The 25,852-nt window shown below is 37.9% G+C and overlaps 1 protein-coding gene across 2 annotated transcripts; it reads right to left on the bottom strand.

The window, feature by feature from the left end:
* Positions 1 to 1,046: 1,046 nt before the first annotated feature.
* Positions 1,047 to 22,805, bottom strand: avpr2aa (arginine vasopressin receptor 2a, duplicate a). Of its 2 annotated transcripts, XM_084429022.1 has the most exons (7): positions 22,368 to 22,805; positions 21,786 to 21,841; positions 10,443 to 10,756; positions 9,561 to 9,806; positions 9,215 to 9,361; positions 4,188 to 4,791; positions 1,047 to 2,030 (listed from the first exon to the last, which is right to left on the bottom strand). In XM_084429022.1, the coding sequence occupies exons 3-7, from the start codon at positions 10,752 to 10,754 to the stop codon at positions 1,837 to 1,839; spliced, it is 1,503 nt and encodes a 500-aa protein (XP_084285148.1). In that variant the 5' UTR covers positions 10,755 to 10,756; positions 21,786 to 21,841; positions 22,368 to 22,805; the 3' UTR covers positions 1,047 to 1,836. The 2 variants fall into 2 exon arrangements, with proteins under 2 accessions (XP_084285148.1, XP_084285149.1); XM_084429023.1 differs by lacking the exon at positions 21,786 to 21,841 and having other exon boundaries at positions 22,368 to 22,772.
* Positions 22,806 to 25,852: the final 3,047 nt, after the last annotated feature.

The raw sequence follows: 25,852 nt of genomic DNA, 5'->3' as shown, positions 1-25,852 counted from the left end.
TATTGCACATGTCAAATGGCAGAATAAAGTCCCAGACCTGCGGCATCCCTGGTATTGAGGCCTTCCTGCTCGCTGCACAGTTTCGCTGCCCTGGACATGGTGCACGTATGGCAGATTCACGCCTGCCGATGCAGGTTTTCTATTGCTAGCTCCAGAGCGGCATGCGCTCTTAAGGAGGGCAACTCAAACATTACAAGGACGGCCTCAAAGCCAATTTGAAACTATGCAACATGGACCCAATTGACCTTGAACAGATGGTTGCGTACAGGATATCATGGCGAACACAGTGCCATACTACCAGACCATACCATCCTTTGATTCCAGCCGGATCACCATTGCAGTAGACAAACGAAGACGCGCAATACCTTAAAAATAACAACATGTAGCCAGTTTATGTGTGACACCTGTGGCCGGCCTTGTACTTCGATCCTCGCATCAACAACAACTGTGATGTGATCTGTCGTATCAACACTCGTTGATTAGGATTGATGAATTTACAGATTAGTCCATATACTTTCAGACAGTCTTGAATTTCTTTTGTGGTTTATTTGGATTCTTTAGCTTTTGTTTCTATATCACAAGGATTTGACAAAGATATTTTTTTCACTTTAAAATGTCAAATAAATATATTTAGATAAACATCTGTATCAATAGATTTTTACTTTTATTTACATTATATCTTGTGTGTTTTTATTTAATCTAAGCCTATATGTGAACTGTGTAACAAATCAGCCACTGCTACAGAAATTATCTCTTAAATCAGTGCTTTGTTTTCTAGTAAAATAGCCAGTCTTAAAACAAGATCAATTGAATTGCTAAGAAAAATTTTGCAATGCATTACAACTTGTCTTTTTAGAGGCTTGTGTTTTTTTACCCCGCTGGCAAATTTGTAAGTAAAAATACTGATTAAGAAAATGATTTTTACAGAGTATCAGAGGACTGATCCTGAAGATTTGTATATACTTCAGTTATAAATCAGTTCATTTCAAGGCACTGTAACCTGATGTCATTTTTGTTTTTCTTCCTTTATCATTCTTATATTTGTTATGACTTCCTATTATACTTACACACATTTAAATAGTGCTCTTATAAATAATTCCAACTGTTATTGAGGAACTGAAAGTGTTGCTGTTTTGCGCACCGCATATTTTGTCAGCCTACTTATTATTCAATATGACACATTAAATCAGTCCATTTGTATACCTGTACCTTATGTATGGAATGTTAATGAAAGTCAGATATTTGTCCAATAAGTAAGGAATATCACTGTTTAGTCCAGATTTTTCTGTCTCTCCCCTGGATGTAGTTTCCATGCATGGATCACATCATTTATCTTCTTCCTCAGTCCTTGTTGTGCAAGCTCTGAATCTGAAGAAGACTTGATTTGGCAGAAAGACTGAAATTGCTGGCTCTAAGGTTAAGGCCTTGATCTCTTCTTCCTCTGCAGTGAAGGGTTTTATCTCCATCTCTCAGACAACAGAAGACAATTTCAATCAAATATGTTTATAAATTATCTCAGTATTCTTTGGAGTTTAATGAAGTTTATTTTGACAGTCAGTAAGCTGTTCTTTATCCTGGTGGATGAGATCAGCCTCATTATCAGTGGTCCCTTTTTGCATAAAATCCTCATGAAATGATCTTTATGTCACATATTGGTACAGTTTGGTCATTAGCATACCACTCTTCACAGTTAAAACAGCATCTTCAGCAACTCTGAATAGAAGATGTAGCAATATCTCATGACAACATGTCTTCCACATGCGTAGGACAGATACCCCCGCATAAATCGCCACCTCTGCTGACACTCAATTTAATTTTATTTTATAGGGGTCAGTACTAGTTGTCCTTGGTGGTGGAGGTGTTTATATCACTGGATTGGTCGCGCATCGAGCTCCTGCGGGGCAGCTTTGGTCGACAGCGCAGTAGAGCGAGAAGTTCACGCGACACGCTGCTGGAAAAGGCTGTGTAGATCCACGGGTTCGTACAAGAGTTCAGACTGGCTAACAACATCAGGATGGTGAAAGCCATTCCTGAAAATGAGGGAGAGGGGTAGAGAAAGTCAAATCAATTTCAAGCCAAATATCATAGAGGTCAAGTTATTGTCCTCATTTAAGGGCTATTACTAATATAAACCACATTAGAGACGGTGACACCTTGAAATGTGCTGATCTAAGAGAGGTTTCAAAACTCGACTAGCATAAAACCTTGTTTGTACTTGCGCAAACACTCACCCCAGCTAACAGGGAATGTTCTCAGAACAGTTTCTCTCAAAGTTATGAGCAAGCATTATTCAAGGAACGTTACCTGGTCTTAAATAACATTATCAAACTTTTAGCACAAAAATTGTATGTATATATCATTCATGGAACGTTTTTCTGAATCATTTTATTTGGACGTTCGTTTTATTTTTTAAACGTTAGTACTTTATATTTGTTTCAGATGGTTCAGAGAACATTCAAAAGTAATGTTCAATGTTAGCAAAATGACAAAATGTAACATTCCCTTAATGTTTTCTCTAACATTCATAACCAAGATAAAAAATGTTTTTAAAACAATTAGAAATTAGATTTTTTTTGAACGTGCTGAAAACATTTGGAAATAATGTTTTCATAACTTAATGGGAATGTTAGCAAGAACATATTTTTGTTAGCTGGGGCCACTCTCGGCGCCTCAAGGCATTTATAGTTTATATTCGCAAAACAACAAACATACTTCAGAACCAAATCAGTAGGGTATTTACATTGTTCATTCCAGTGTTTGTTTAGTCATGTAGGGTTTGTTTATGACTTTTACAATAATTTTATGAAGTGCACGTTAATACAATTTTTGATGTTACTTTTTATTTTACACAGTATAAAGTAAATAAGATCTTGTTAAGGATTTTTATAATGAAATTAAACTAAATTAAATTTGTTGTAGTTTTACACTGCCTCAAAAAGTTCAAGAACAAATTCGAAATTCAAAGTCATCCAATTTGTCCTTTCTACTTATCAAAGAATCAAAAAATTGTTTCATGGTTTCCACAAAATACTAAGCTGCACAACTGTTTTCAAAATTTATAATAATAATGTATAATAATAGAAAATTACTTGGGTCCCAATTAGAATATTAGATTGATTTCTGAAGGAACATGTGACACTGAAGACTGGAGTAATGACAGCTTTGCCATCACGGTAAATTACATTTTAAAATATATTAAAATAGAAAACAGTTCTTTTAAATTGTAATAATATTTCACAACATTACTGTTTTACTATATTTTTAGCGTTCTAATAAAAACATTAAAAAGTCTTACCAACCCAAAATTTGGTAGTGTATAGAGCTTACACTTTAACAAAACAGGAAATAAAGAAATGGAAGGCTTCCAAGCAGAGATTAATAATAACAGCAAATATATTATAATTTCATTTTCCATTGTGGGAAATTCAGTTTGAAAATCTCTTATACTAAACAGTTTATATGACATTCAACTGTTCAATCAATAGCAGTATGTTGCCCGTTTGGCTGCACGTAAACAGCTGCAACAAATCAAAAGCAGCTGGAGTGGGAGCACAGATGTATAGCAGCTTTCAGTGGTCTGTGGTGAGAGATATCAAAATCTGGTTAGTAATGTAAGAGCAGCAGGGAATGGAGATGGGTTATTTATTGGTGTGAAGAAAAGGGCTTTAAATATGGATGTGTCTAGAAGAACGTGAGATGAAGAGATGGTGGGCATATGCAAGTAAACACTGACTTGACTCATTGCATTGACGGGCTCTACATTTTCCGAATAATTTTCAACCATTCCAATACACTTCCACAATCCAATGAGTCAGTGCTCTTGTAAAGGAATTAATTATACCCTTTTTGAACAGCCAAATGTCATCATTGAATTGTACCTCATGCTTTACCTCCAAAAAATGGCTATGCTATATCCAGTACTTTGTAGTAACTGATTACATGTAATCTGGATTATGTAATCAGATTTCAAAAAAGTACTTGTGATTAGATTAGATTAGATTGCATTTTAAAATGCTCGTAATCAGATTATTTTTTATTGATATATGGTGCAAAATAATTCTATTCAAATTCCAAACGATTTACTAACTACAATTATCTTCATGTAATTTGTAATCAGTTATGGACCACACTTTGTAAGTAATCTACCCAGCACTGGCTATACATTTCTTGTGTCTTTAGTTTCTCACCTTGGTCGGGGGGGTTGGGGTCCCAGGCAGCCCAAAGCTGTACAATGAAGAAGGGTGACCAGCACAACGTATAGACAAGCACAATGACCAGAGTCATCCTCACTGTTTTAGACATAGCTTTCGACACACCTGTAAGAGGTGGATGGAGAGGGCAAGGTGGGAAAGAGGGATTTGATGAAGTATTGGATTCTTCAGTAGTTGTTGTCCTATGTGGAACAGAGTATCCATGTGATGTCTGGAATGCTGCAGAGTTGCTCCAGATGGTGTTTGGGTGAGTCTGACTTTGAGGCAGCACATCAGGAGATGAATTGTGAGTCTGTGAGGCTAGATCATTGGGACTGTAGCCATCCTGACAAGATTTACCACAACAATCAGTCTCTGGTGTGTCCTCAGTGTTGCAGGTGTGAGAATGGGATGAGCCACTGTTGATTTTCTTTTTATGGAGTTCTCTTGCTTCTCTCGGCATGTGTGAGACTCTAGCTTCGCTGACCCGCTTTTTGAAGATGGGAAAGTGAAAAATGACCAGGTTCTTCTTCATGTCAGCAGAAACCACACGTTCTGATTTCAGGTAGATGTTATCATGGATCTCTTTGAATATTCGTACCTAGAGACACAAAAATAAAATATTACATTACATAATTTCTTTAACGTGTTACTTAAATTTTACATTGCACATGCTTTATTCTGTTTTAGGTTATTACTAAAGATCACCACCAGTAGGTGTTGCTGTTCAATACACATATACATTGACACACAGGTCCCTATCATACACCAGGCGCAATACGGCTCAAGGCGCGACGCAAGTTATCATTTTCACGTCCTGCGCCACATTGTTTAAATAGCAAATGCATTTTGTGCGCCCATGGGCGTGCTGGTCTGAAAACGAGGTGTGTTCAGACGCATTGATAGCGCGTTGCTATTTTGAGGCAACTGAAATAGTCTGCGGCATTGACCAACTGAAACCTGGTCTAAAGTCAATAGGCCCTATTTTAACGATCTAAGCGCATGGTCTAAAGCACATGGCGCAAGTGCACTTAGGGCGTGTCCGAATCCACTTTTGCAAATGGGAAAAATGGCGCACCCGGCGCATGGTCTAAAAGGGTTGTCCTTATTCTCTTAATGAGTAATGGGTGTGTTTTGGGCGTAACGTACAATAAACCAATCAGATTCTCATCTCCCATTCCCTTTAAAAGCCTGTTGCGCTCGCGTCATGGCGGATTCGCTATTTACATGGAGGAATTTGCAAGTGGAAAAACAACGCTTCTCTAGCAAGGAAACGGATCTGCTCGTTCACAAGGTTAAAGCGCGCGAGCAGACCATCTACGGGACAAAGTGTACGCGCGTTGTGGACCTGCCTCTTGAGTGGGGAAATGTGGGTCCCATGGCCAAACTATTCAAAACATCATTCAGTGTAAATTGTGATAATCGTAATTAATAATCGCAATTACAATTTCAAGGGAATAATCGACAATTATGATTTTTGTCATAATCATACAGCCCTACTTCTGGATACTTTTTGCCTACTCTTTTATGAGTACTGTGAATTCAGACATACTTCATTTGGTAGGCTACATACTGTTTTTTCATCTAGGGAAGTATGCGATTTCGGATGCAGCCATAGTGTTGGGTAAGTTGTCTCGAATCGTTTGAGAACCCGTACCATATGAATTGGTTCATTGAAAAGATTCACTCAGATTGGCTCACTCATTCGTTAAAGGTATACTATGTAACTTTTTTTTAATAAACAAAACTGCATGTGTCTTGCAGAAGAACATTGTGAACGTCGCATCATTTTGATTTCCACGGCAAAAACATCTCGAGTCCTTAACATAAAAATCAGTCAACAGGCTTTAATAGACAACCTAGGAAGTCGGGGGTAGGTCTCTCTTTTTTCTTTGTTCTTTTTTTAATAGATGAAAATTCTTACATATAGCCCTTTTAAATCATTTGTTAAAAAACACTGATTTGTTGTTGGAAAAAAAACAGCACTACTCTCAAAACAGCAGTTCTCAATTGTATTCTCTATTAGGTGGTGAATTGATTCTGGTGTGTTACATAAGGAGGATAATCCAAAATGTGCAGTTTTGAGAATTACTGCTTTCTAGTCCGTAGCACTCATTTATTAAGTAAATGGTGGAGAAAACCTCTCTTAATGGAAATCTTGTTTATAAACTAAATCCAGATGGGACATTTAACAGAAGTAAAGTCATTTAATCACCAATGAATCTCAAGTATGAAATATTAACTGCAAGTAAAATACCCCATCATTTGTACAAACATTCATAAGAATGTCAAAAGACATCTGGAGGTCAGTGCCAAAAACAACTTTAAACGTGTAAGTGTGGGGAGTTTTTCATTATTGTAGGTTTTTGTTGAGTTTTTTGGTATATTTTCTATGTATTTTAAGGAATATAGAATTAAAATACATACTTCATGCAGTTGTTTAATGGTCAGACCAAAGTTTGTTTTTAAAAAATGTTTGTTGCCAAAGACACATTGTCCACACTCGAAAATCGAAAATCGATTGCACAATCGATCGGACCAACCAACGCAAGTTTCGAAAACGAAAATAGGGAATCGATTTTAACGGTCTTTTTTCGGAGCGCGTCCAGCTCGTCACGATCAGGGGGCCAATGTTTCATAAAAAACTGAAGCTTCCCTGGGCGCCGCCATTGGCTATCAGACCATCACCTGCTGTTAGCATTCCATTGACTCCCATTCATTTTGGCGTCACTTTGACAGCGAATAACTTTACATCTGAGGCGTTTAAAGACTCCATTTGTCCATTATTTATTTCTAAAGAAACACGAAAATGTATAAAAGGCTCCATTACCTTGTATTTTACGTTATGGCCCTGTAGAAGCAGTTTTTGTAAAAATAGACTAACGATTGCGTCATAACCACGCGACTCTCTGTCGCACAGTAGAGAAATTACCGTATGGACAGGAGGAGAAGCTTGCGGGCAGTTGGGGGGACGTGGAGGCAAAATGACAAAATAATTAATACAGAATACTGCTCCTAGCTCATGGACACCTCCTACTCACGCTCTCCGTCTCTGCAAGTTTCGATTCAGATTTCTCTTGGCACAGCAACTAGAACATTTACATTTACATTTATTCATTTAGCTGACGCTTTTATCCAAAGCGACTTACAATTGCTATATATGTCAGAGGTCGCACGCCTCTGGAGCAACTAGGGGTTAAGTGTCTTGCTCAGGGACACATTGGTGTCTCACAGTGGATTCGAACCCGGGTCTCTCACACCAAAGGCGTGAGAAAACAGAAAACAGACAGGTTGCTCACGTCACATCTACGTCGTCAAGCTCAGTTTGAGTCTGCGCAGTACGCTCAGCCATCAGGAAGTGAGTGCTTCTAATTGACTTCACTTTTCTCCGTTGAAGTCTATGGGGTCGCTGTGTCCATTTTTTTTACTTTCTATGGTCACGATACGCCACAGCGAACGCTACTCAGGTACACGATACGCCACTCAGCAACTGCAGGCAATCTGACAAAAACGCATAACAGCAAATTATACTTCCGCATAATGTGCCTCTTTTTACAACAAAACTGTGAATTCTGCCGGTATGTCTCATGCATACAGATTCGGGCTACGCGTCTACAATCGCCTACGTAGGCGAAATTTGTTTGACATTTCTAATCGTAAACACAGCCATGTTGAAGCCTGCAGTAATGTAACCCTCAAGCAGGAGCTAATGCCTGTTAGTTGTCCGTGGATTTGCCCATATTTGGCGTTTAAAATGGAAACGTTAGACATGGAAAATCGATTTTACAATCGATTCAATGAACACTTATGTCTCAAAAATCGAACAGGATTTTTTCACAAAAGTGACAGCCCTACTCAGTGTGAAGCAATTTTAGGTTTGGGTTATGCACAGTGTACTTTTTCTTAAATAAGACTGGCTTGCTGGGAACGGTATCAGCTGGAGGAAGGAAAGATCTGCACATTAGAGAATTTCTCTCCTGAAATAGAACTTTACTGACCAAAACCCCTTGGCCAGGTCAGAGAGCATAATCTCACCAAACAAGCATTGTGATACATGTCATGGGATCCGCCTCCCCTCAAATGATTGTCACCCCAGCAGCTCATGATTTATTAAAAAGATAACAAAAGTTCTTTTCTCCAGATCACCGCTGAGACATTTCAATAGGGTTGCAGGAAGGAGTCCTAAAACCTGAAACCTGTGTTAACACAAACTCAATATATATTTTCATTTAAAAAAAAATGGAAAGTGCTGTCAGCAGCTTAGTGGTGGTGCCATTGCAGTAATGCGATTGTGATGGTTTTTTTTATAGCCTTTTATAGCCTGGCAATTGTATTAAGGCAATTCAAATTTTCTTGATGAACAAAACATATAAGAATTATACAATTTTGTTGGTCAAAGAGCTTATTTTCGGCAATAAAACAAAAGCCTATATGGTAAAATTACATGTCACATGGATTACTTTAATGGTGTCTTTACTACCTTTCTGGGGCTTGAAAGTGGTAGTTGCATAGGCTGTCAATGTAGAGAGAAAAATCTCTCAGATTTCATTTAGAATATCTTCATTTGTGTTCTGGAGATGAACAAAAGTCTTCTGGTTTGGAATGACATAAGGGTGAGTAATTAATGACAGAATTTTCATTTTTAGGTGAACTAACCCTTTAAAACACAACCCAATACAATTCAAAATTCAAAATGCGAGTAAAACACCTGTGAAAAATTCCTTCATATTAACACGGCAGATTGTACTGTATTTATAAGAACTAATAGAGTGTAGAGGGAGTAGAACTAAACTATCATTTATGTTGGTTCATCCAATAAATGAAATCCCTATGTTGATTTTTTTATGAAGAAACTCTATTGATAAAAAACTCAAATACAGTAGTTGCTTTTAAACTAGGCCCACTAATGGTAATTCTACTGTGAATTTGTAATGTCTAACTAATGTCTTCACATTTATGTTTTTTTAAGGTGAATGCGGAAACTGGGATTAGAGACGAATTAAATGCACTGGCACCAGCAGTACCTGACAAATGGTGATAATAAAGGTAGGAAGCACAAACACGGCTAGAGTCATCCAGGTGACATAGGCTTTCAGCCCCCAGGACTCAGCAAAGTGCCCCCAGCATTCAAACACTCCTGGAGAGACCTCTGACCTGGAGAAAATAAACACCTGTAGGGAAGACAGCATTGGGAAAATATTTTAAAATAGTTCCTTTTGTGTTTCATGGAATGAATAGCACCATATGCGTTTGTAATGACTTGAAGGTGAAAATATGGCAAATATTGGGTGAATATTGTATAAGAATGCATATTCACTGACTGATAACATTTTAAATGTTGTAATACTTTAGTATTGACAACCATAGTACCTGCGGCACACTGAGAACAAGGGCTAGACCCCAGGCTACCATGATGGGTGTATTCCAGCATGAAACTGCCCCTCTTTTGTAAGTCTGCAGGGGGCAGCAGATGGCATTATGGCGGTCCACTGTCATAGCAACAATCATGTAAGAGGATGCAAACATTCCCACAATCTGCAGATATTTCACTGAGCGGCACAGCACGTCAGGACCTTGAAATCTCTCTGTGATAACCCATACCAGCTGCGGGAGCACCTGCAAAACAGTAAACTGCTGTTGGCAAGTCACTTAAAAGAAATAATGCAGGGTTACCAACATTGGTTACCTGGCTGGAGTGAGATTTTGAATACATGGCTTGAACCAATCACAGGCACCTATAGGAGGTTTTGAGGATGCAACAATTCATTTTTGATTTTATCTTACCAGGTTAATGTTGTACAATATACAGTTCTTTTTTTTACTTTTCAATTGTATGCTGTTTAACTACCTAATATTACTTGAAGATTACCGGCAAGTGATATTTCCTACTGGCCAATTCATTAAAAAAAGCAAGCAAGACAGTTAAAAATCACTAAATTATAGATAACAAAAACAAACCTAACAGGTCAAATGTTCTGCAGGAACATAAAGTATATTTACTTTCTTACATACATTTAATGTCAAACAACAAATATTTGATGAAAATAATATTTTAGTCAAAATTATTGCACTCATTTTTTGTTGAGCTCCACCTATTTGATACTCATACACACACGTCTTTGAAATTTAACCACGACTCGTTTGCTCTTATGACTGACTCTATGATCAAGCGCATTTTGCATTGTCTTTGTCATTGTCATGTGTTGGCAACCCTGTAATGTTTTGCTAAGCATTAAACAAAGTTCAGCTCACCTGAAAAAATGCCACCACAAGGTCTGCAACACACAGATTGACCATAAATAGGTGCATGGGAGCGTTGTATTTGCGTCGCCTCAGCAGAACCCACAGTACAAAGCTGTTCCCAAGTGTTGCCAGAGTGAGAACCAGACCCAGAATTCCAATCTCGGCTTGAGCCAGAGCCATGTCCTGAATCGAAACTGGACCGGGCACCTGAGTGCGGTTTATTGAGCTGTTTTGAGTGACCAACCAGAAATATGATCCTCCTCTGAAAGTGTTGTTGAGTTCAGCATGCTCAGAGAATGCCTCTCCTGAGAAGGTCTCCATGCCTGCAAGAATTGGTCACAAGGAGGTATATAGATGATTTGTTTCAGAACCCATATTTAACATTGGACATCAAGTGACAACCCAGAAGTTAATGTAAATGGTCTTGAAATGTGAAAATGTATTAAAAATGAATTGCATATGCAAAATTATTGACGTGACAGGCTGAATAGAAAAATGGGTAACACTTTACAATAAGGTTTCATTTGTTAACATTAGTCAATATACAGTATTAACTAACATAAACTAACCATGATACAATTTGCAATACATTTGTTACTGTATTTGTTAATCTTTGTTAATGTTAGTTAATAAAAATACAGCTGCTGTTCATTGTTTGTTCATGTTACTTCACAGTGCATTAACTAATGTTTTTGATTTGAATAATGTATTAGTAAATGTTGAAATACACGCTGTAGGAGTGCAGTTCATTATTAGTTCAGTTTAACTAATGTAGTTGTCTAACGTTAACTAATGAAACCTTATTGTAAAATGTAAAAAATACTATTTTGCTATTTTGTGAATTACATAAAGCACATCAAGTGTTTTTTTTTACAAACACTGAGGCAGATATTGTATTAGTATTAGCACGTGCAGAGGAATTTGCACTCTATAAACATATATATGTACATACACACAACACATGGCCATCGCATTTCATTAATCTTGTTTTATGATATTTTGCCACTCAGTTAATTAAGCAATTTCACAGACACACAAAAAGCAAGCAAACAAATCTGCTTCCTCTTCCACTCTTTGATTTGTTTTATTCCCCATGGCTACCGTTTTTTTTTGTGCAAAATAAGTCTGTCAAGTCCTCTCTTTTTTGTTTTCTTTTCTAAATTTTCCCTGACTTGATTTGACTCCTACTATCCCACCCAGCTTAGTCCATCACATTCGCTCCCCATTAGTATCTCTCTCATCCCTGATTGACTCCATAAAGTCCTCCTCCTCCTTCCTCCTCCCTCTGTTTTTCCGTTGCCCATTCCTTTACCCCATTTTCTATCGCTTCCTCTGTCTGTTATCAACTGCTCCTTGATCCCAATAAAAGCTGGTTTATTTTCTTAACTATGCAAATAAATAATACAAATAAAAATATCAATTGCAAAAATGAGACTGACAGTTTGAGAAAGAGTGGTAGCATGAGACGCTGGGTTAAATAAACAGAGAGGAGGAGGTGGGGTGAGCAATCGGATACAGGGCATGAGATGAGAACACAAAAGAGAAATAACTATAGGGCCATGCATACCAAAACAAAGTTTGCCCATATATGAGAATAAGAAAGGCTATGTTAAATGGGAACAATTGTCATCTTTCTTATCTGCTCGACCCAACACTTTAAAAAAACAGTAACTATTTATAAATGTCATTTTTACTGACAAATGTATCCAATGTTCCTTTTACAGGAACATCTCCCCCCTCTAAAAATCCTTGTCATTTTAATAGTAAAAGAATGAAAAATGCTATAGAGAAAACCTAACTAAGTTGCCAAAGTACCAAATATGGTGTAATTTAAAAAATAAATAAATTAGGTTTAACAGGACGACAAATGCAATGTTATTGTTAAATGATGCTGTATTATATACCAAGTTCTGTTATGAAACTCAAGATGTTACGGGTCAATTTGACCCATTTTGATTTTTGAGTTGTCTGAAATACCGGTTAACCTATGCTTTTTCTAATTTAGGGTCATGAACATGCATGCAAAGTTTCAACATGCTGATGTGTTTTGACATATACACACATAACTACTGTTATGTTTGTGATGTTCGTGGGTCAATTTGACCCGCATATTTTAATGTTCTAAGGCAAAGAGGCAAAGAAATGTGCATACAGAAATTTTATACGATCTTGCTGTTCGTGGGTCAATTTGACCCATATAGGCAACTGTTCAAAAGCAACTGTACAGACACAAAAGCAAGTGTCTGTACTTGCTCTGCAGCAGCAGCAGCAGCCGTGTAGCAGATCTATTCAGCCATGACCAAATACATTAACATTGTCATATCCATTATCGTGCTAAACTCTTCAGAGAGTTGTCATGATAGAACGATTTATATCATTTATATAACACTGTATAAATAATAACTGTAATTATTACACAAAAATGTATTATATTTAATAATACTATACATTCACTGTTATACGTGCAAATATAAAATTATGTTTGTTAGTGAAAGAGTCCCCTATTACTTTTCAATGAAAACTGTAAAAGGACGTTGTGGACACATTATTATTATTATTATTATTACTATTTTATTTATGGTACAAAGCAGAGTAGTTTACTATATTAGGAACTTTGGAGAATTAACATTTAGGCTCATGATATATATACAAGCAGCTAAATACCATCCCATAATGCATGAAACATTATCATCACACATTACACAGTGAATCTGAATGGATTTTATAGTGTGTAACAAAGACACAATGGTGATAATTCATCATGGACTGGTTAAACCTGGATACTTGATAATACCTATTCATTCATTTCATTATACTTTGAAATGAAATGAAATGAATTATACATTATATAGTCCAATCTAAAAAAATGAGGTGCCTATTATACAGTTTCTGCCTATCCATCTCTTTATCATGTCTTTGACTCTACCTTTCCCTTTGTTTCTACACATTTTCTCCCTTCCTTTATGTTTCTCATTCGATCTCTCTCTTTCTGAAAGACCATTGTTTTCCAGCAATCGCTTCATCTTAAATCAATGTGAGGTTTCTTTACACTGTCTGCGTGTGAGCTGTATGTCTGTGTAATTATCTGGGCTTTGGTGGTAATATAGTATTCTGACTGAAAATCTAACTCAGATTTTTTTATTTCGATTTGTAAAAATGATTTACATAGCCTTTAATCTGTGATCTGAAAGTAAATTTTAGTTATTTATTTTTTATATTGAACCATTTAACTCTTTAGCCCTGAATACTGGTCTAAATAATATAAGAATGTTTCATTTAGAAAAGTAATTTACAGCACCTCATAAATAATACCTGATAATATCTATCATCTGTCATTCTACTAGCACCCTATACTTCATTCTCTTTCAGAAAATATAAATACTAAGATTGCGAAACTCTTGTTTTTTACTAAAAGAGTTTTTTTAAATGTCTTGCGCTGTCTTTCCAGGTCCAGTCATAAATAAAAGCGAGTGTCCTTGTCACAGCTGTGTTTGAGGTCATCCTCTGAAGCAGCTGATGCATGAGCTGTTAGTTTTTTACCCTTGCTTTTACATTTTCTACCTTTCCTTGAATCCCTTTCCCTCTGAGGAATCCACTAATATGGTGCAGCAGAAATGTTGACCTAGACTAAATATAGCTGATGATAGAAAAAAGCACTTTGCTTTTGCCAGCCGCTTTTTTATGCAGAATACTTGAAAGTGTTTGAAACTTGGTTAGACAGCAAAGGTATTGGTGTGATGGTGTGCTTGGACAGATCACTTCAGGTTGCTCCAAGACGACTGGCCATGAAATAATTGTGCAGTGAGTTGTTTTATTAAATGCATAATAAGTATTGCTTATTCAATTTGGAAGGCAGTTTATCTTTTTGAAAATGGTCAGTGAAATGAAGTGCGTAAAATATGTTTATTGTCAACCTCAGGATGTCAACTTATACGAGCTGCTTTATTTAGCATTGAGCATTTTTTTGTAAAAACCATGCAGGTACAAGCTTAATAGTATGTTTTTTGGTCATTAAAATTAGTTAAAAAATTAAAAATAGTTTTGGACTATGATGTGAATATTGGTTTGACAGATTATGTAAACATTATGATATATTTGCGTCCTTTAACATTACGGGACACAAAATTGTACCATATTCAAATAAAAAAAGATTTGATTTTACGGGAATCATGATACTTTATTTGCACTTAAAGAGTCTGAAATTAAATAATTTCCTAATTACAGTGGGTACGGAAAGTATTCATACCCCCGGTAAATATGATCAAAAATGGCTGTAAAAAATAAATCTTTCATTCAAAAAAATTGCACAATTCTAACCTTTCATTGAAGTAAAAGAATTCAAATTGGGGGGGGGAATCACATTATGAAATAAATGTTTTTCTCCAAAACACGTTGGCCACAATTATTCATACCCTTTTAGTAAATACCTTTTTGCAATCTCCTTTTGCCAAGATAACAGCTCTGAGTCTTCTCCTAAATGCCTGATGAGTTTGGAGAACACCTGACAAGAGATCAGCGATCATTCCTTCATACAGAATCTCTCCAGATCCTCCCAGATCCATGTTGGTGCTTCTTCTTTTCAGTTCACTCCACTCATCAGGTCAGGGAACTGGGACGCTCATGGCAGATGCTTTTTGTGCTCCGAAACACATTTTTGTGTTGATTTTGATGTTTGTTTTGGATCGTTGTCCTGATGGAAGATCCAACCACGGCCCATTTTAAGATTTCTAGCAGAAGCCGCCCGGTTTGGATTTTTTTATCCGTTGATATTTGATAGAATCCACGATGCCATGTATCTGAATAAGAAGTCCAGGACCTCCAGCAGAAAAATAGGCCCACAACATTAAAGATCCAGTGGTATATTAAATTGTACACATGGGGTACTTTTTATCCTTGTGTGCACCAAACCCATCTAGTGTGTTTGCTGGCAAAAAGCTCTTTTTTTTGTTTCATCTGACCACAGAACCCTGTGTTGTTTGAAGTTCCAGTCGTGTCTGACCACTGGATATGCTGGAGTTTGTTTTTGGATAAGCGAGGAGCATTTTTCTTGAAACCCTCCCAAACAACATGGGGGGATGTAGGGGTTGTTTGATTTTTTTTTTTTTTATAGGCTTTCTGACCCCAAGACTCAACTAAACTCTGCAATTCTCCATCTGTGATTATTGAAGAGTCTTTGGCCACTCAAACCATCCTCCTCACCGTGCATTAAGATAATATAGACACACGTCCTCTTCCAGGCAGATTCGTAACATTTTTACTTGATTATAACTTCTTAATTATTGCCCTGATGGTCAAAATGGGTATTTTCAATTATTTAGCTATTTTCTTACAGCCACTTTCTATTTTGTGACGTTCAACAATCTTTTGCTGCAAATCAGAACTGTATTATTTGGTTTTACACATTGTGATGGATGATTAAGGGAATTTGGCCTTTGTGTTTCCTCATATTTAAAATCCTGTGAAACAAGAAGTCATGGCTGGACAATTTCATGTTCCTAGTCCCTCTGGTGTGCTAAAAAAAAGGTAAATATTAATGGGAATATACTTCAGAGATATTTTATTCATAAAACATTCTAGGGGTATGAATAATTGTGGCCAACGTGTTTTGGAGAAAAACATTTATTTCATAATGTGATTTCCCCCCCCAATTTGAATTCTTTTACTTCAATGAAAGGTTAGATTTTTGCAATTTTTTTGAATGAAAGATCAAATTTTTTGAATGAAAGATTATTTTTTTACAGCCATTTTTGATCATATTTACCGGGGGTATGAATATTTCCCGTACCCACTGTATATTGTCACGATTGGGTGGTTGCAGTATTAAGCACATGACAAGGGAGAATACAACGAGAACAATATAAATCACATATACTCAGCAACACTCTGGAAACACAAAATTAAGCACTACCACAGGGCTTAAAAACACAGGGAGTAATCGTGGCTGGCGAAGGGCAGGAAACAGGAGGAGATGATGGCGGGAGAGACCAGGGTGGCAATGACGGTGGGAGGAGCCAGGGAGGAGACGAGAGCAGAAGGAGCCAAGTTGGAAACCAGAGCACAGCCAGGACGAATGACCACAGCGGAGTTGAGGGAGGCAGGAGCCATGGTAGAGACTTGGAAGGTGGATACAGGTGCACGACAGACTTAGACAGAGCTGATGGAGGTGGAGACTCAGGTGGTGTCGAAGAGACGATGAGACCAAACGACACAAGATCTGGAGGCCGAGGCGGAGCCGCAGCGATGAGCGTCCGAGGTGAAGCCAGGGTGCCGGGGAACTGAGGTGGAGCCAAAGGGGTGGAGGGACGTGGCGCAGGCAGAGCAGTGACTGACCAAGGCATAGCCGGAGGGCGATGGTCCCAGGTGGAACCAAGGGAGGGAGGAGCCAGGGTGGAGTCAACTGGTCGACAGGCCGAGGTGGAGTGAAGGGCTTGGCGGCTGGCTATGGAGCCAGGGGATCCCCTAGCCAAGGCGAGCCTGGAAGACCCAAGTCAGATCCATGCAGCAGAGTGGAGTCAACAAAGGGGGAGCCGAGGGTCTGAAGGGAAACGGGAGGCAGGGCTGAAGGACTGACTGTCTTTAGTAGAGGATGTGTAAGAGGGAGGCTGTGTGGGATCTTTGGAGACACAAGAGACTTGGAGCTGGGCTAGACCAGTGGAGACACAGTAGACTTTGGAGCTGGGTGGGTCCAGTGGGGATGGGAGACTCAGGGAAATATCCTCTTGCACTTCCTTAGGCCATATGCAGTTCACCCTCAGCATCTGGAGTATAGGCGGGGCCAGGGCCGGAGTGGGACTCATTTTCAGCCCTGGAGTTTCATGCCTTAGACCGGCCCACTTTAGTTCCCGACTGACTAAAATAATGTAATTAAACCCTCAGTATATAAGGCCCAATCTTTCAAGGGCTATCTGGCCCTTCCCCCTACCCCTAGTGCCCCTCCAACCAAAAGAGAATCGAGACAACCCTACCCCTTCACGGGAACGCGCAAAACGGAGGGGTCAAGGGCCAAGGGGTGAACTGGGATTGAGCCTAAGTCTGCAGTAGTGCACTGTTCTGTACAGCCTTGTAATTCATTGTATTTTTCAAAAATATAATTTTCTATTCAGTGCAATATCAGTACACAGGGTTTTATAAATACAGAGGTCCCAAAATTGCATCCCAAAGTGTCCCAAAGAACATCTGTGTTAAATAGGAATCCATTGCAATAAAGTTATTCTCATTATGGGCACAGTATGCAATAGGCTATTGCTCTACCTGCTCTCCTCTCTCATCTCCATCTCCTTCTCTCGTTCTTCTTCTCTCAGTCTCTTTATCTTTACCTGTAAATCTCCCCTTCCTGAAGCTGAGCTTAGATTGATACAGTCTTTGCAAAGTGATTATTTATGTCGGTCGTTTAACATTTCTATCGTAAAACAGCTGTTTAGTTTAACCACTTGCACCTTATCTCGTGAAGCGTCGCGTTGGGATTCGCGCGCTGCCGCGGCTCGCGCTTCTGTGAACATAAATCTCGCTTGCTTTGATCGGTCAACTCAAACATTTTGCCATTGCCGACGAGCGAGGTTGAGTGCTGAAGCAGCTCAGATGATGAATTCTCCCAGTGCTCCCGATTAGCCAATCCGGGCCTGGGCGGGGCTCCATTCCATTCCCACAAACTTCACGAGGACACCTACTGGCACGGACAATGTTGCTGGTTCACACACCAGGTCAGCCTCTCTGTGGAGCTCGTACTCCACTGCAATGATCAGCTCAGGCGTCCACTCTGGCGTTGCCATCGCTTGCCATCGTTGCCAGGCTTGGGCTCTTTGTCTGCGCTGGGCTCTGGCATAGGCACCGTGCAGTGTGTTGGAGGCGTTTGGCTGGGCTCTGGGTCCGGAGTGGGGCTGGCGATGTCCTCCGCAGCGGGACAGATGGTGAACGCCAGTCTGTTGTTCCCCAACACCCACTCCACGAAAGTGGCGAAATCCCCCTGAGGACCGTTCACAGGCAGATACACAGAGTCCGGATAGTGGTTGAGGCACACCAGATCTAAAAAGTCCCTTGTGTGGTTTTTGCTCCTTCTGCTCAAGATAGAGCATCTGGATGGCCGGCATCTGGATGGTCCTTTTAAATTGTCTTTAATAATAATCTAACTAGGAACACACTGGAGAATCGCAGAAATATACAAAAAAAAAACACCCACTTAATCATAAGCAGCACTGAACCAAGAACAGAAGTTTAAATATATAGGGAGTAATGAGGTAACTAGAGCTGGACGATATGACCTCAAATCAAAATCTTGATTAATTGAACATTTTACCTCGATTACTATTAATGAACGATTTTTTTTTTGCCCTCATAGGTCACTGACATACTGTACACATACTGTAAATATGCTCGACTATTAAAGGTGGGATATTTTTTTCTAATGAAAGAGTGCATTGTTATCTTTGTGATTTTAAAATAATTGAAGAAAACATACTTTGATGTAGGCTTGAGTAAGTCCTAACTTTGAACCGGGACTCGAACTCTGATAAATCTCAGGTACAGCATTGATAATGAGTTTCCGCGCTCCTAATGTTTCTCTGTGCGCGCAATCTTCACATGATGTGTTTGTGTGCCACAATGCATCTGCACAGTAGTTCAATATAATGATACATATCTGAGGGTCTAAAATCGCTTCAATGTTCAAACTGGCAAGCCTTAAAACACATACAATTGACAAAATTTTGTGAAGACGCAAGTGAAAGTCTTTTGGCTTCAGGGCTTGCACGTTATCAGAGACACAACGCAGCTTGGCTCTCTGTGTCACTGAAAACATCTTGCAAGCACTGAAGTGAGATATTTTCCATATCGTTGTTCTTGAATGGTGTGAAATCGCTTGAATGTTCAAACTGGCAAGCCTTTAAACATACAATTGACAAACTTTCATGAGGATTCAAGCGAAAGTGATCTCGCTTCGGGGCTCGCTGACTGTCTGCCTGTGTGTTGACTCAGTGTTCGAGTTCCATGCTGCTTCCATGCCGCTGAATGTTTTTAAGGGGAAAGTATTAACAGGATAAAAAAAAAGGTTACTTTTCGATCAGTCGTCCAGCCCTAGAGGTAACTAAACGAAAGACAGGTGAACGTAATCAGAAACTATAGAAACAAAAAAGGATCAGGAACACAGGCAAACTGAACCAAACTGAAACTAAACAGAACTAAAGCCTACACCTGACAAATATATAAGAAACTTTTTTCTCATTTGCACATATAATTGTTTTTAAAGGAGAACTCCGGTCAATTTTAACATTGAGCTCATTTTTTTGTACATTTGGAGTGCTGTCAGTACAGAGAACAACGACAAAAATCGGGGTTGCCTACACCGTGTTATCCTCTTTTTAAAATTTGCACTCTGTTGACTTCAGTGGGGCAAGTTTTAAACCTGCTTTTAGCCTCTTAACATCCTTGATGTGTCATTACAAGTGCACAGGTCATGTGAGTGATTCCTTCGGAGTGAACGCGGGTGAATCTGACTGCAGTAGATGTGAAAGAAATATATAAAAAATGATGTTTATTCAGCCAGCGCACATACCTGTATTTACATCCTGTTTTCGGTCGAAGTCCACAGTAGTCGATTGTCGAGTTCACGCACGTGATCATAGGTACTAAACCTATGGGCGTGAACTCGGCAATCGACTACTGTGGACTTCGACCGAAAACAGGATGTAAATACAGGTATGTGCGCTGGCTGAATAAACATCATTTTTTATATATTTCTTTCACATCTACTGCAGTCAGATTCACCCGCGTTCACTCCGAAGGAATCACTCACATGACCTGTGCACTTGTAATGACACATCAAGAATGTTAAGAGGCTAAAAGCAGGTTTAAAACTTGCCCCATTGAAGTCAACAGAGTGCAAATTTTAAAAACAGGATAACACGGTGTAGGAAACACCGATTTTTGTCATTGTTCTCTGTACTGACAGCACTCCAAATTTACAAAAAAATGGTGGAGTGAAGGGCTAAAAATTAGCTTGGCTAACCTTTAATATTCATTTAACCTTATTTTCACAGCTCTTATTTTTCACTTATACTGACAAACAGATTTTTTTTTTTTTTTGAAAAGTAATTGAAATAGGAATTGAATTGGACTTCCGGAAATTGGCCAGAATATCAGATATACAATACGCAGGTCGTAATAATTACTCAAGATGGCGAGCGTCAAGAAAACAGGTCAGGTTGCAACAGTTTAGTGCGTCATTAAAAATTTAATTTATTTCCAAAATACTTTCTTAAGTTTTATCTTCCAATGGCTTACGCAACTGCAAATTAATTTTCCGGGTCAAGAATGCCTATACATGTCATGTATCATAGTATTCAGCACCTTATTAATTTAATCAACTGCACACTAAAATATTGCGTCAGCATGTTTCCAAAACCTCCCTGTTGGATTTCAACAGCTTCTCACTCCTGATAATAACATCTTGGGGAACCTCCTGCAGAATGAATGGTTTCAGAAAGTTCACAGGGACCATAATAAGAGATTTCAATTAATCTGTCATGATAAAATAATAATATACAAAGAATAATACATGACCTTTATCTTCATTATTGCATTGATTCATTTTTCGTTTTTAAATGCTATATTATATCTTCACTTATACAAGAGCTACCCAAAATTGCCAAAAAGGTGAGGGAAAGCTGGATTTTAGATCATGATATGGGCATTATCTACACACCCGATGTTTAAATGGTATACCAGCTAACCTTGGGTTTCCTTTAGACTTTTACTGACACCATCAATCTCATGCCCTGAGATACTCTTACTGTTTGCAGAAGTTGAAACTAGGAATAGCAATGCAATGTTTATGCCATATAACATTCTCCATGTTCTGAGAGATTAAACAGTTAGCGGATGACGCAGCATTTTTCTCATACAGTGACCACTTCACAAGTCTGCAAGAGCAAAACTCATCAATATGGCACTAAATGTGAACAAATTAGTTTTGCTTTGTTTCCACATTCCAAAGTAGTCATTTACAAACTAGTATATGGGTTGTTAACATGTCCATGAATTTTTAAGATCAAAATGTACACGTGTAGGAGAAAGTCTTTTAACCACTTTTAAAAGCCTTTTGAATTTGTAAAAATACACACTACACACATTCTATGTAGTCTCTCAATTAATGTGAATTAATGTGTCATGAAAACGGCATATAATTCTAAAATAAGTAGCAATTAAATTTGGCTATTTAAAATAGTTTTAGATGCAATATGTCAACTTCCCACGAGTATTTCATGTCAACACACCATATTATTTACACACCACAACAATTATTTAGTTTATCCATATGTGTGTGAATGTATATTTTTGTGCATTCATTTCTCGCCTCACCTTCCGTCAGTGCATGTTTCTCACTTTAATAGAAGTTTGTCTTTTATTTTGTTGCCCTAAAAAAAATAAATAGATCAGGCGTGAATCAAACAAAAATGGGAAAAATACTTTTCTATATTTCAAAATAAGTTATCAACAATTCAATAGGACATTCATTCAATATGACTTTTCTGGAAAAAAAAAAAAAAAATCTTACAATTAGATTTAGAAAAAAAAGATTAGAAAAAAAATCTAATAACTGCCCAGCACATAAAAACTATAGTTCTGTCAGTGTGGCATGCATACTCCCATTCTAATGGATTCGGACAGAGTTTGCCTTACTAATGCTGAATTATTCTTACAGTAAATAACTTTGAAAGTGTTCTCTGGGCACTTTTAAAATTACATTAGTATTAGAACTATTTTATTTTCATATTATCCCATACTCTGAAAACATCTGTACATTTCTTTATATTTCTTTCTTTATTTTCTTTTGCATAAATGTTTAAAAGGATGTTTATTTATTTGTATAGGCAAAACAAACTTAACAAGAAAAAATTTTTTGCAGTGCATATGCATTTTATAAAAAAAAAAAAAACTTACTCTGTGTTCTTGAATCAGCAGCAATAATCCATGTGTTTTCTTCAAAGCTGCAGTTTTGCTTCGTGATGGGTAGTTGACATAAGAGCTTCCAAGCTGCCTCTGAAGAGCGTTGAGATATTTCACCACCCTTTGTGAACTTGTAAAGCTGTAGTTTCGCAGCTTTCACCCGAGTTTATGTTCACAGAATTCAGAGCTTCATTTCTTCAAGGAGCCCTCAGATAGAGGCACGCAATTTATTCCAAGAAATGTCCCACCGTTCCTGAGACTCTGCGTGTCTGAGCTTTAATTTCCCACATTACATGAGCACCGGTGCACTGATGCCGTTGAATTTGAGCCTGGCTTAGTATAAACATATCTCTTACATGCACTCGCCCTCTCTCTTCCTTTGCTCCCTCCCTTCTCTCCTTTTCTCAGGTCTCTTGTGTTGTTAGATGAGGGGAGGAGCCAATATCATGAGGTGTTCTTATACATCCATCTCCACTGTGACACAGATAACAGATAAATAGAAGCTGAGAGCGCTTTGTCATAACTTGTGCTATAGTGACAATGTTCAGACTTGGTGATCTGTGTCAATATTTGCTTTCATATTTACATTAACCTCCTCTGGGTGTGACTGCGCTCTTGAATTGTTTTATTCCGTTGGACTAATAAGATGCCTGATTAACATTCACACAATACACAATGTGTTTCCATATGTGTAAATTGTGAAATGTCTTTGTATGTCTTCAGCTGTTTGCTGATTATTTTCTGCCTTTAAAATTTTCAAAAATTTGCCTCTTTTATAAGTTTCCCAGTTGTGTCCCTAATCTTTTAGATATATTATATATTTATATATACGTATATTATAATATATTATGGATATTATATACATATAAATTAATAGGTACAATTATTTAAAATTAGATAATATCAGCCTGAAAATGCAGAAAATCAGGCTCTGTGGTTTTATGATTTTTTTTTTAATAATCAAGTTATTGTGTTCATATTTTCCGATAAAAGAATGATATTCCAATTCTGTCACAAAAATTGTGATGAAATAGATTGAGATTTTTCGAATTTCCCTATTTTTAAGTTCATTTTAAGTAAGGTTTGTCCATGTTTGTTATATATTCAGCAGTCTCACCTCAATTCATTGACAGTTTAACAGCATCCCTCCACCACCCCTTCTCCACACTTACCATTTATATACGGGAACCCAGTACATGGGTTCGGGCCGAAATCCGAGCTCAGAGCCCTCCCCCCGGACAGCACGCCAAATACGCATTAAACTTTACTCCCTCTAATTGTAAGTGTGAACTCGTGAAACTGTGTTATGGAGTAATACTTTGTATGTGACACTTTCATTTACAAATAATATACATACAGATGTTGAAACAAAAAGTCCTGCAACTCTCTCTATTTCGTAAAAAATAAGCTTCCGTTTGAGCGACTGATAAAATGTCAGTCTTGTTACATACTGAAAAGAGCCACAATTCATGCCTGAAAGAGGAAAAAATAGACAGATGGGTATGTGCATGATGACTTATTATAAAACAAGAAATACTCCCAAAGTTGTCAGGGACTCCAAGTACTGCACAGGACTTCTGCTGAACATATCACACTCAACTACATGCTGTGTCGGTCTCTCCTGTTGTAGTGGATTTGGACAAATATCTCGGTGGCAGAATACATTTGCAGCGCAAATCAAGCAGACATGGAGCAAGCTGCAGTTATTTCCCATCATCAGCAGATTTATTGAAGGGAACGTTTCCAGGACCCCGTTGGACAGGAACGAGGGCCAGATCAGAGCAGTTCCACATCTCACAGACCGTCTTATAGATTCAGACCTTCTTCTGTGGCCAGAAATAGAAGTGTCAACTGTTTTCATCTAACAGAGCATCTGACTGGCAAAGCATGCATATGTGTGTCATCGGCAGACTTCCTTCTAATAGAAGTGCTGAAAGACCTAAAACTTAACAACCAGTCTCTCACAAGATCAGGCGTGAAGTTTTAACGTGTTTCTGCCAGACAGAACAGATTCCATACTTTCAGCTTGATAATTAGCATATTTATACACCAGAGTCAAAGGGGTACAATGTTGAAAACATATGTGATCATTTGCGTGTGACTCTGTTGACCAGTGACTCCGAGTCAACACCTGGTCTCAGATCTCTTTGGAGGCTCCTGCTCCATAATCCAATGATTTTCAGACCTCTTGCAAAGGAGCGGGAGAGGTAAAGTATGTGAGGCTTTTGTGTGGAGGCTCTGGAGGCTTTACAAGGGGAATGCAAGGAGACAACGCTGAACTGACAAGCAGTAAAATCAATGTACGGTCTCTTGTGAAAAGACATGAAATACAAGTTTATTTAAGTCATTTTCTCCTGGGCTTTCTGGTGAGATGAAAGGGGCACTGAATCAACAAGTTTAGACAAAAGACCTTATTGACTGTCCTTAGTCTGAACCACACTGTTTTAACCTTAGAAATATGTCCATCCTTGATGCAAGTTGCATCACAAAGGTATGATATAAAATGTAGTTCTTAAAAATATTTGCTTTGGATTTATTTATTTATATATATAGATTATAAATGTAAAAGTAAAAGGTAAAACAGTAAACAGAAGGAACACAGAACAAGCCACTGCAAACTCAGTGCAAGGTTAATTAAAGGAAAGTCAAACTCAGAAAGGAAAGTCAAACTCATTATGCATTAGCTAATGTTAACATATACATAGCTATAATATATGAGGACTGTGTGTATTAAAACTGCTTTTTATGCATTTTATTATTTGCATTTCGCATGCAATTGTTTCTGTATGTTTATCTAATAATTATTCTGCTTTATCTGATTATGCTTAAAGCTAAGGAGTGTTCTCAGATGCATTTTAAACATTTTGCCATATTTGAATACATTATACAAATAATAAGAAAAAAAGATTAAGTCTGTTTTTGTTGTTATTGTTGTTGAGGAACAGTGGGGTCCAAAACAATGTTAGACCACTTTCATTTATGGATTAAACATTTTTTTTTGTAAGATATCATGAATCATGAATTATACTAATAATATTTACTAATACATATTACTATTATATTAGTGTGTTTATAAATTAATCTTATCTTTCAACTGTTTTTGTCCATTCTATAAAAAGACAATGGGGTCCAAAACAACGTCAGACCCCATTGACTTTCCTTGTATGGTGAAAAATAAAAACACATATTTCAAAGAAGAAAAAAAGGCAGATTTTTTTATTTTGCGTGAACTTCGCTGGAGCCATGAATCAGAGCTACTTCATGTCTGTATGTCCACTACTGCAGGAAACCATTTTAAATGACTGCAAAGATCCTACGCCACAGCCTAATAACCTAGATCATGTCTCGAGTTTACGTAACCATGCATGGATATGGATATATGTGTTAGTGTGTGGTAATACCCGTGCAGGCATACGTATATGTGTGTAAGCGCTCTGCCTCTCAGCGGAGGGCCGTCCTGATTGCAGTCATTAACTCAG

The sequence above is a fragment of the Rutilus rutilus genome (assembly GCF_951802725.1).
Source record: "Rutilus rutilus genome assembly, chromosome: 13".
In the NCBI taxonomy this organism is placed as follows: Eukaryota; Metazoa; Chordata; class Actinopteri; order Cypriniformes; family Leuciscidae; genus Rutilus; species Rutilus rutilus.
This window is presented reverse-complemented; position numbering and strand designations above follow the sequence as displayed.

What these genes read in the sequence shown, in the direction of transcription:
- avpr2aa (XM_084429022.1), bottom strand. Translation starts at nt 10,754, where the DNA reads ATGGAGACCTTCTCAGGAGAGGCATTCTCTGAGCATGCTGAACTCAAC. An exon ending in TTATTATCACCATTTGTCAG is followed by an intron (nt 4,792 to 9,214) that starts GTACTGCTGGTG and finishes TTGTGTCTCTAG; the next exon opens with GTACGAATATTCAAAGAGAT. An exon ending in CCCCAACCCCCCCGACCAAG is followed by an intron (nt 2,031 to 4,187) that starts GTGAGAAACTAA and finishes CCTCATTTTCAG; the next exon opens with GAATGGCTTTCACCATCCTG.